Raw genomic sequence first — 12,118 nt, 5'->3', positions numbered from 1 at the left:
AATTAACCGTTAAGATAACAGATTTTATCTGTTAAAAAAAGAAAATGTGTCACAATGTATTATTCTTGGATTTAACAGTTCATTCCTTAAGCCGCCCCCGCCGACACTTAGATCATCTCCAGTTATGGCGGGAGTGTAACGAAAGGTCAAATGAATCAACCTCTTCCAAGTCAACACTGCTAAGTTTCCGCACACACACTACAACATTTCAGTTGCAATGAAATTACTAATAAAGTTGGACCAAATTACTGAAAACCAGACTTGAGTTATTTTTTTGAAGATTCCCTCCAGACATGTTTTAAAGGGAAATTGTGCTCATTTTCAGGTTCATACTTGTGTTGTGGGTTTCTGCTTTAAAGGTGTACTCCGTACGATCTTCATCCATTTAATTCACTTTTAAGTTTAATATCTATCAAAGATATGAGCCACTACTGAAAGCACTTCTACTTGCCTTTTTATAACAATATCAGCAAAAAGGCTGTTGGTGGCAACATTTGCGGGCTAGATGTAAATAGGCCGCCATGTCAGTGACGCTGCTGACAGCGGTTGGTCTGTCGGCCCAGATCTTCACTAACGGTTATCCTGCGTTTACTTGTAATCGGAAATCCTGACCTTCCAACTTGTGAGTCAGGCTTGTAGTAAGGAAAGAGAGAGGACAGAGATTAGACAGAAGTCTAATAGGAACGTGTGTGTATGGATTTAGGAGGGTAACATATAGGGGACGGACTAAATAAATAGTCAACACACAGAGTGACCGTGAACTTGACAAGATGGAGGCTCTGAAAGAACAGGCAGTAACATCTTTCTGCCAAAGAGGCCACCAGAAACAAGATATTTTAATTACATTTCTAATGTTAAAATTTATTTTTTTTCATCCTGTCTGTCTGAACATACCTGTATCCATCCTGTGTGTGTTTTGGCGCCTGTCTCTTTAAGACCCCCTCCTGAAAAAGTCCAGTCCGCTCTGATTGGTCAACTGCATCTGCACTCTCTGCACGTTACTGCAGCCAGAGAATGACTGTAAAGTCACTATAGCGGCACTTTCTGCCTAAATAGCATCGTTCCCCCAATCTTCTTCCCCCTCAGGTGTTTTCTTGCACACAGGCATGTCACCGTGCGGAGCAGAGATTCAAACACTTGACAGCTTAACTTGTTGCTCTCGCTACTGTGGTGTTCTGACAGGAGATGACTTAAACAGAGTAACGTTAAGAGTAGAGGAGCTGAGTGACACACAAACTATGCAAAAATCATTCTGTGCCATGAATGAAATGAGCAGAGTAGCGGTAGGACACAGCTGCTTATTAAAGGGATGATTTTAACCAGTTTTGTGACATCACAACCATACAGGAACTCCTGACGGCTCGATTAAAGGCAGAGTTTTCATGAGTTTCACTGTGGAGTGAGTTTTGATACTTTCACAACACTTCAACCTACTTTATAATCAAAAAAGACATGGAAATCTCACTCACTACAATATGGGACCTTTAAGACATTAACATACTTGTGTCTGATACGTTTGTTTCATCCACATGAGTGATTTAATTTGTTGAATATTCTTAAAATTACATCCACACATAAAGGTGAGATTTATGCTTTAACTGAAGCGTTTCCTAACTATTGCTGTGGTTTAACAATAAAGTGAACTCTACGTGAAAAAGAACAGGTAGTAAGAGACAACAACTGTATAAGCAGAAGTGTATTTTTCTTCACTGCAGACTTTATTGCTTATGTCCTGTATTTGCAATCCATAAAATCAGATATGTACAAACTGATGACAGCATTCGTAAAAAGATGTGATTGAGACCTTCTTGCATAGTGAAGAGAGGCTCTTTAGAAACCTATTCCACCGTTTCCTAACCAGCTAGCCTATTAGGACATTCAGAAATGTTTAGATTTGTAATTACTCTTTATTAAACACTCCCCCCTCTTTATTCTACTGTGAATAGTTTTTGTTGTAACTTCTGAAAGTAATGTCAAAACAGGTCTTTTTTTTTTTTTTACTTTAATGAGAGACTTGATTGGAAGTTAGCACCAGTCTCTACAAGACAAAACCTCCAGCATAAAAACATTTCTGAGTCTCCGAAGAGGGAGTTAAGCTGATTGATTTGTGGACCGATTTTTCCAAGAACCTGAACTTCTTCCACAGAAGAGACGTGTCAAGAACATTAAGGCATTACCGAGGCAAGAAAAATCCAGAAACAACAAAACAAGAAGTTGAATTGCATTCGTTTGGCAAACTTAAGTGTGTCTTCTGATGTGTTTTTATAAAGTTCCAGTAGCTTATTTATGTTTCATTATACACACACAAACGAATATTCCTGACTTACAGTAATGCCAAGAGCCACGAGATGCTCAAACCGCTGCATCAAACGTGATGCTTCATCCAACAAAGGGTCTTTAAATAAAGACGTGTTTCATATCAAAACTTAAATATCTGTGAAAGTGTTGGATTGTCTTATAAAGGATATGCCATAAAAACAAAAGAAAAATGCACTTTTTTTAATGTAAAGAGGTTTCGGTTTATGAGTGTATCAAAGCAAAAAGCAAAAAATAGTCATGAAGTATTTCATATAGAAACAAATTAGAAGAAGCTGCCTGTCATTTTCTCCTGCGGGAAAAAAATGACAGAGTAGCTGATATATAAAATTGCTCCGTTTTGCTGCATTTTATTTTATGCAAAAAGGCACAATCTCAGGATGTTTTTGAACAAATATCCGACATATTTCAGACTCTGTTGTTGTCCTCAGTGTTAAAAACTGAAATCCATACAGCAATTCAGTTCTCAGAGCAGTGGCTGTAAATGGCACCACAAGCTGTCTCCCCAGACGCGGCACATTATAGGTTCTTCTTCTTCTTCATTGGAGTGTTTTCAGTCACATGGTCATTCAGAAATTGAGTGTCTCGTGGTGGGGGACGGGGGGCCCCGGCCTATGTGTGTCTTGACTTCCTGTCTGGTATATTTGGATCAAGCGAAGGCACAGATGTGTTTGGTAAAAGAGGCAATCGGGAGTCAATCGTGATTTCAAAAGGAAGCCCTGACCGCTCCCTAACTGTGGAAACCTCAGAGAGGTGTGGCACGTCACATGTTCCCAATGAAGTTCTTGTTGGGCTGCTGGGCGTACCACTGCTGCCGCTGCTTGCGAGCCTCCACCTCGGACAGCAGCGCCTGCCGGTACGCCTCGTAGGATTTGACAATGTGCTCCAGCTCCTTCATGAAGAGGAGCTTCAGCATGCCCTGATACGTGTCCAAGTCTGCAAGCTGAAACAACTCCCACTTCAAGATGTGGTCATACCTGATGTAAAAGGGGAGATATTTATTTTACTTTAAAAAGGTACTTTGAGAAGTTTTGGACGAGAAAGCCTGTATTATCTATACCTCTTATTCTACCAAATATCGTTACTGGACCTATGAGGCGGATACTTGATGTTGTTATTTGACAACAAACAATCTTGATACAGATCCTTATTTGTGTGTGACATTTTACAGTTGAAAAATAAACTTGTCAGTGCTTTCCAATGGACCAATTAAGTAGTAGTGTCGCTGTCTCTAAATTACTTAAAACACACCAATATATCTGCAATAAGCTAATATTTGGCTGATATGGCTGGTATTTGTCTAGCTGTACTACCAACACCCATAAAAGGCACCAGTAAGTGCCAGTAACACACACACACACACACATTTCAATTGACTTGGGGAGGTGGTAACGCATATTAAAAGGTGATAATATTTCAATAAGAGGAGGAGAATGCATGCTGATGTGCAAGTTTCCATCAATCAAAATAAAGGTTTTTCAAATGTTTTACAAAGGAGGAAACGCATTCAACATATATTTAAGGACTTAGGAATGCACACAATGTGCTTTGCATTTGGGTGAGAAACAAACTGGCATTTGCAAAAAACGAAAACTAAACTGCGTACGGTCACCATCGATTAGGTGAGACGTAAGAAAGAGCCATATAATGATGTAGAGTTAAAAAATATTGGCTGCTACATTAGTGCCACCCATGACTACAGTGTAGGACAAGTAACAGAAATCATTTTGAAATTTCACACTAAGAGAAACACAAGTGTAAATAATATTCAATTCACTGTCACAAGTTACAGAGACGCTAAACTATAACCATCGCTAAGGTCATCTGTGCTTTTTGCTTTAGTTTTTGACCAAATGTCTCCCCTTCTGTTCCTCAGTTATGAAACATTATGATGGCACAGTGAAGTTGACCTTTTGGATATAAGATGTCATCACTTCAATCTTTTTATCTTTTTATTTAGACATTTATGTGAAATTACAGTGACCTTGACCTCCGTAATCTGATCAGTTAAATTGGTTTGTGGACATTTGAAGACATTCCCTTCTGAGATATGGGACGTATGGGCGGATGGACAACCTCAAAACATAATGCCTGCGGCTGTTGCAAGCATGGAGTCAGAGTTAGGGACAAAAGAAGCCATTTGAAGACCACACATTGGCCTTCAGGAAATTGTATTTATATTCATTTATAGAGCAATCGATTATTCAGTGATGAAAATAACTGTTCCTTTCAGAGATAATTATACTCACTTGAGAGGGGCACGGGCATACACCTGCAGCCAGTCTGGGATCTCCGCTGTGTGGTACGGGTTAGCTGGCACCAGCACAGGCTGGTTCCTCTCTGCAGGACGCGGCTGATAGGTCACAGGAGGTGGTAATGGTGGAGGCTGATCATAGCGAGGCACACTGGAACAGACAGAGGTTATATCGTTTTTATTATTGATTCTATCTGGTTGAAACCAGTCTGGACAACTCAAAAGACTGTGCTAATAAACCCAGGTCAAACCTTTTATGAGGAGAAAATATAAACTGATGAGAACTTTAAGAAATTTTCTAGCAAGTTCATTGCCCCATTGGTACTGTAGCATTAAGGGCTGTGAGGAAGGGATAAATAAAAGTGGAATTGAAAAAAAATGCAGTTTTATAAAGACACAAAATCTATATCTTCACTCTGGTGACATACCTGGGAGCACAGGGGTGTCGATACTGTGCCCTCTTGCTGATGTGATCCACATAGTAGACCCCAAACTCAGCTGACTCCACCTTTTCCCAGCCTGGAGGGAGCCCTTCCCTCTCCAGAGGATGGCTCCAGTGTGTAGTGTTCGTGTTGTGGTCGATGTAGTACTTCCTGCCACGGATGGTCCAGTCAACGGTCCAGCCGCCCGGAAGGGGGAGGTCCTCTCCCGTTAGACACGAGAGGTTCCCAAGGGACTTGGCCTGTATTCGACCTATGCCTGAGGAAAACAAACATTTCTTTTTAGAAACCTAGAGGGAGAGATGTCTGAACAAACATACAGCAGAGCAGCTGCCAGCTAACAGCGCCGCTGGGAAAGACAAAATATTTAGGGAGATTTCTTAAAAACAAAATGCGTGGGAAAATGAAATTTAAAGGAGAGGGTGTAGAGCATTTAAAAAGATAATTCTGATGTGGCAACTGAACATAGATTGGGATAAGGGAGGAATGTGATGAATCACTACTTAAGGCTTGATGCAGTTTGAAGTATTGCAGTGATTGTAGACAGCAGTGCTCGATCCCTTTGACTCTGTTGTGACAGAGCATCTTATTCTGACCGACATCATTTGATGAATGCTAGGAAATGGGAGTGCTGTTAGGTTTGGACAGGAAGGCAGAGATCTCTGCACGGCCAGACATACACACTGGAGCTTTCACCGGAAGAGAGCAAACCACTGAACTTCCAAACACTCTCTGTAAGAGCAGACAGCAGAGTGGTTTCATTCAACATGTCCTGTACTTTTACTGGTGAATAATGTCAGTGAGGAATGTTGAGCCAACAGCTGTGTGGATGAGTTCGACAGAGCTGGAGCTATTGTGACTCAAAAACCCAGTGAGCCCGGAGGGACCCAGAAAGAGTTGAAAACACAGCAGAATGTGCGGGGAATGAAGTATCGCAGCAAAATGGCGGCTACAATCTGATAAATTCTGCACGAGAGTGACAGCAACAGAGCCGGAGCTCTTTGCCAGCTGCTGAGTGAAGGGACGGAATGTGCGAGCGCTCCGCAGAAATGCACTCCTCCTCCTCCTCCTCCTCCTCCTCCTCCTCCACTTCATCATCATCATCTCTGCCCTTTTCCTCAGAAAAATGGCAGAGAGCCACACTCACTGCAGACCTAAAGCTCAATGCATCACAGGAATTTCACAAGATACAGTCGAGAGTAGACTAGTATATTTACAACTGGTCATGCAGTAGTTGTACTGAAGAAATGACGTGGGTCACCTCGATGAAATCGAGCCAATACATTTTACAAATGATTCCTAACATAAAAGTTTTGTTTTGGTTACCAACTTTCCCCTGAAAATGACCCAGATGTTGTTTTAAGAAAAGGTCCAGATGAGGGTAAAAATGTATTTCAACACAGATTTTAGGTTTCACTTGAATCCAAAAGTTGGATTTTTTTTCCACTGCAAGAAAATGTTTTCCCCTGCAGTTTCCAGAAACTGTTTTACTCTTGAGCACATTTTTAAACTAGAGACCTTTTTACAACTGGATCACAAGGCCCCTTCCTTACTTTCTACCATCCAACTTCCAGCGTCCCTCGCTCGAAACACACTATTGTCCAACTTGACCTTTAGTTTGATCTCAACGATGCACTTGACGCAATGTAAAACCAAAACCTGTGAAATGATGCTGATCGTGTCACAAATGCTTATGATTATTTTGTGTGATCAAACTTTTTAAAAGTTGGGTTAAAATGTAATAGTGTCAAACAGTATTAAGGTTTTTACCAACATTTTAACACTGATTATTGGCCAATTTATCTCTCCTTCTATTCAAAATACACTTGTAAATTGATGGTTTTATTAAATGAAAGTGAATATATATACTGTATATATATATATATATATATACACATATATATATATATATATATATATATATATATATATATATATATATATATATATATATATATAAAGAACAACCAAAAAAATATATATAGTATATTATCAAATGGCATCTTATTTTCTTTATCACCATTGTTTGTGAAAGCTGAATTTTAACAGCACAAAAATAATGCCGTTCCTGTTAAAAAGGACACGTCTGCTACTTGCAGGTAGAGGTCTCCTTCAAAACAACTCTGCTTACAGTGCATTAACCTTACGTGTGCAATGTAACCGTACTTACAGATAATCAGATGATTCATAGAAGCGAGCAGTCTGGAGCTGAGACATTTGACTGGGGGCGGTCTGCAAATTGCTAGTTTGCTGGCAGTAGCATTCAGCAAACAGAGAGGTGAAAAATGCAGCGCCCCTAATGCTTGTTTAAGTTCACGCCAAACAAGACTCTGTGATATGCGATAGGCGGGTCTGACATAATACTAAACCATATACACGACGCTGACAAGTCAGCCACATAATAAAAGGTTGAGAGGGTTGGAAAATTCCTGCGACCCCTAAGCATTCAATCTCATGGAAATTACACACCAACATCATTCTAATGTTTACAGTGTAGAGCACTAATTTAAAATATTTAATCCCTCAGGAAAACTGAAAATTGCTCTTTTGAGCTTTTCAGTGACAACCAGCAGCTTGCATTCCTCATTCCTTTCACAGTGGCCTACAGTATGTATGATCCAAAACCAATCCATTTGACTTCCTTTGACGTTTCAAAACAGCGATCATACAAGCGATCATTCATTCCCCAAAAGACAAATCTCAAAAGTTGTAGACAAGCTGGTGACATCCTCAAACATGACTACTCCACTCATATCACAGAATTTGCAGGGGAAAAAAGGGCATAAAACAAGTTTTAGTCCCCCAAGAGACTATGACTGCCTGCCATGTACTTTCCAAAACCACGTGTGCAGTTCAAGATTGCAATTTCTGACCTTGGTCACATTTTAAACTCTTTCTTTGCTTCCAGTTTCTTGTCACTTGTTTACTTTCCCTTAAAGCAATTCTTACCTTTCTGGCGTTTTTACACTTTCTTTTGTAATCTTAAAATGCTCCTAATAAGTGTATGGCACACTAAAACCACCAAGTGTTTAAACTCAAAAATATCAAATTCAAAAATATTTCTAATAAAAATCTGACCAATAATTTTATTCGATCTGAATAAGATTATTTTGCAGGGCTCCCTGTCTGTCATTTATTGCTCTGTTTCACTTGAGCTGCTCATGCTGCGTTCAAGTGCCATGGGAAATCTGACGTTTCGGACCTCCTAGGCAAAATGCACTGGAATGCCTGTCAAAGTCAACCTTTTGTTGATTTCCCTGGAAAGAGGATGGGACTTTGGAGGGAAGGGCTGAGTGCTCTAACTGAGACATGCAAGAAAGGTAAGAATTGCTTTAAAGAAGAAATATCTAAACCAATACTATAAAAAGCGAGTGACAAAACACATTTCATGTTTACCTGAAGGGGGTCTGCTTGGAGCTGGGGGAGTGTGCTGTCGTGGAAGTCTTTGGAAGTTGTGTTCATTGTGCTCATAGTATCTATAGTCCTCAGGAAAGCGGTCGGGAACCCTCCTGGGCTGGCGCTGCTGATGCTGCTGCTGCTGCTGCTGCTGTTGTTGTTGGTGCTGCTGGTTGTCATAGTAAGGTTCAGAGGGGTAATAATAGCGGGCAGCGTCTCCATTCTCAGACATGGGGCTCACGTCTGTGAGGAAGGACTGTGAGGAGCCTCCGTACTCGTGGGGCAGGTCTCCCAGACTGCGAGGCAGGTACGGAGGTGCTGACATTCGGTGGCTTTCTCTGCGGGCCACCTCGTGAGGAGGCCTCTGCACAGGGGCACGGAGAAAACTCTTGTTACGGGACACCACAGGCTCCCGGGTGGGTGCCACAGGGTAGGCAGAGGGCGCCATATCTGGCAGAGGGACCTCTGCGCGTCTGGGAATAGTGGGTCCATGACGGATGAATGAGGGCATAAGATCTGCAACAATGTAAACAAAGCAAGTGCAACTGTGAATATCAGTCAACACGATAACACAGAAGTTGTACCAACAGGCAGGGAAGAGCTCTAACCAAGTACGCTATTTACTCGAGTATTTCCTTACTCCTCTACATGTCATTGTGAATACTTTATACTCCATGACGTTTGGCAGGTAAAAAACGTAGCATATAAAATAAACATGTTATATAATTATTTATAATTCATATTATTGTTATAGTTTATAACAGTATATAACGGGATATATGTTGAAGAAGTTGAACTACAATATTAAAATGCTACTTCCATGCATCAATAATTATAACAATAATATGGTACATTACACTGCTAGGGTCATTCAGTATGCATAATAACTTTTACTTGATACTTAAGTTCACTTTGTTTCTAATACTTCAAAAAAATTTTTACAGCAGAGTGCTGCTAATTTTCCCACCACTGATAATAGTAAAGTAAGTAATAATACTAATAGGTAAGCGACACGATATATAACGCAAATGAGTTGTTAGTTATAATGCACTTGGATTTTTTTTCATAGTAACAGTCTATTAAACATCAAAGGTCAAGTCAACAACAGATGACACCATTCATCACATTTATACAAACAGACAACTAAAAGCTAACTAGCACCAAATATGTCTTTTCATCAGTGGTGGAAGAAGTACTCAAAGCTTTTAAGTAAACGTAGTAATACCTCACTGTAGAAAAACTCTGCTACAAATAAAAATCCTGCATTCAAAATGTTACTGAAGTGAAAGTAAAAAACTATCAGCATTAAAATTGAGTACAAAAAGTTAAAATACTCATAACGCAGAATGAACTGTTTCAGAATAATATATTATTGGATTAGAATTATTGAGGTAGGGGTAATATGAATTACTTTATATACTGATGTATAGCTTAATCCATTACAATATATCCTATCTAATTTGTTGAGAATTTTGTATTAATAATCTGAATATGTAAAGATCCAGTTACCAAATACATGTAGTGGAGTACAACATTTCCTCTGAGATGTAGAGGAGTAGATGTAAAAAAAGTAAAGTACAATTGAACTAAAGTACATTACGTGAGTAATGTAGTAAATGTACTTAGTTACTTTACACCACTGCTTTCCAGTACACTTTCCGCTGAATATAACATCAGGAAACAGTTACAAATAAAGGAAACAAACCAATCAAACACTTCTTTTGTTTAGTGGTTTTGTATTCTTGTTATAAATGTAAGTAGTTAGCTCACAGCTTTTATTTTGACACTGCAGCGGATGTTAATGTTGCCAGCTAGCTAGCACTTTAACTATGTTAGCAATTTGTTTACAGTGTACAAAAACACAGTTAAACACTTGTTTACAGACTTATGAGGCACAACAATGTGACATTGTGTTTCCACACGGTCACACAGGCATGTTTGTTATTATATCTCACTACTTATTGTCTCAACAGTGACCTGTCTGAACTGATGCTAACTGTGAGCTAACAGATGCTAACTTACTTCTCAGCAGCGGAGACGTTTCCTTCTTCACATATTTCCCGTGGACCTCGGCTGGTTTCGACGCTTCGTTTTTACTTTTCTTTCGTGAGAGCATAACTCAACGGCTCGGGAGAAAAGAAAAGCATCAACAACAAATGTCATGGTGGCACAACAACCCTTCGAAAGTACACATTTCTGAAGTATGTTTTAGATTAGCTGGCAGCAAGTTAGCCAGCTAACTTGAGCTAACGTGACTCTGGATGAGCGCTTTCCTCCCGTTGGTCCAGTCCGCTCTGAGCAGCTGCTCCACTCCCACCGCCGGTCCTCCTCACGGGGGAACGGATCACTGTGCAGCCCTGCCCACCTGGAAACGAGCCCTCTGCGGAGGACTCAGCATGACTCAATACATATAAACAGGAATAAATGCATAAATACATGAGACCTCATTTACATATGCGCACATTAAAAAAAAGTAGAAATAAATCTAAAGCATTTATTATTTTAATTATTCACACATGTATTCATTCATTATTTTTTTCTATTTATTTGTACATTTATTCATGCATTCATTTATCTTTTAACTTCTGTATTTATTTATGCATTTAGATTTATCCCTGGCCTTGTATGATATATATAAATAAATAACATAAAATACAAATATGCAAGTATTCAAAGTGGTATTTATATTACTTTGAATTTCATAAATATTAGAAACAGAATGTAATAAAATTACTGTTTTACAGAATGGTCCATGACAGTGACGTGTAACTACATTTACATGTAAACTCAACTTTAATGTTTAAATATTATAATATAATAAAATATTATTTAATATTAAAATATTGGGGAGTGAAGTGAGAGTAAAAAGTAAAATGTGTACTTGAAATGTATTGTAGTTTTTATTTATTTTAATTTTATTTACCCACATAAGTCAGTTGAGAACAATTTCTCATTCTCAGTGTCAACCTGACCAAGAGGTAGTGACAGAAGACACGCTGATACCAGACAAAAACATAAATACAGTTAGTGCAAAAACACATCACCACACATACAGTAAGTATAAGGTAACGTGAAATACAAATATGCATGAACAGGTACCAAAATGAAAGTGAAATACAGTACTTCATTAAAATACACTTAACAGTCCATTATAGACTGATACAAGGCAGACAAATGAATCCAGTAAAAGATCAAACCAGACATGATTCATGTGTTTTATTTACACCTGAAACACAAAACATTACCCTGTTTTAATCTTTAGTGTTTAGGCTTCATTATAAAGATAAGGTCCTTTATTCAAAAACATTCATAATGGCACAGCTTTACATATTGCAACAGTTTAACAAGACTTTAAACAAATGTATTTAAATAGCAAGTATTACCACTTGACATTCACTTGTGTGACTTCAGGCAGTGAAACATGAAAGCAAACACCTTGAAAAGGTCACCGGATTATTTGACTGTTCTGTTTACATGATTTTACCACTGACAGGTTAGTTTCTTCTTTACATAAGGGCTTTAAAAAGGAAAGACGGATTAACACAATTAATCTCTTTGACAACACAGACAAAGAACACTTGTATGAAAAAGTGAACTCCAGTATTGCTTTTCTCTTCCTCACAAGATAAATACACACAGTACAGTGTCATGGTAAAATATTACTCATTTCCTAACAACAACTACTGCTTTACAGCTGTAAAATAGCTCGTTT

At 38.9% G+C, this 12,118-nt stretch overlaps 1 protein-coding gene across 1 annotated transcript; it reads right to left on the bottom strand.

The window, feature by feature from the left end:
- Positions 1–1,730: 1,730 nt before the first annotated feature.
- sav1 (salvador family WW domain containing protein 1) lies at positions 1,731–10,693 on the bottom strand. Its single transcript, XM_083924973.1, has 5 exons — positions 10,429–10,693; positions 8,407–8,922; positions 4,999–5,269; positions 4,566–4,721; positions 1,731–3,293 (listed from the first exon to the last, which is right to left on the bottom strand). The coding sequence occupies exons 1-5, from the start codon at positions 10,520–10,522 to the stop codon at positions 3,080–3,082; spliced, it is 1,251 nt and encodes a 416-aa protein (XP_083781099.1). The 5' UTR covers positions 10,523–10,693; the 3' UTR covers positions 1,731–3,079.
- Between the last annotated feature and the right edge of the window lie 1,425 nt (positions 10,694–12,118).

This window comes from Echiichthys vipera (assembly GCF_963691815.1).
Source record: "Echiichthys vipera genome assembly, chromosome: 12".
Classification (NCBI taxonomy): domain Eukaryota; kingdom Metazoa; phylum Chordata; class Actinopteri; order Perciformes; family Trachinidae; genus Echiichthys; species Echiichthys vipera.
Note: the sequence above shows the minus strand (reverse complement) of the source record. Positions and strands in the feature narration are given on the sequence as shown.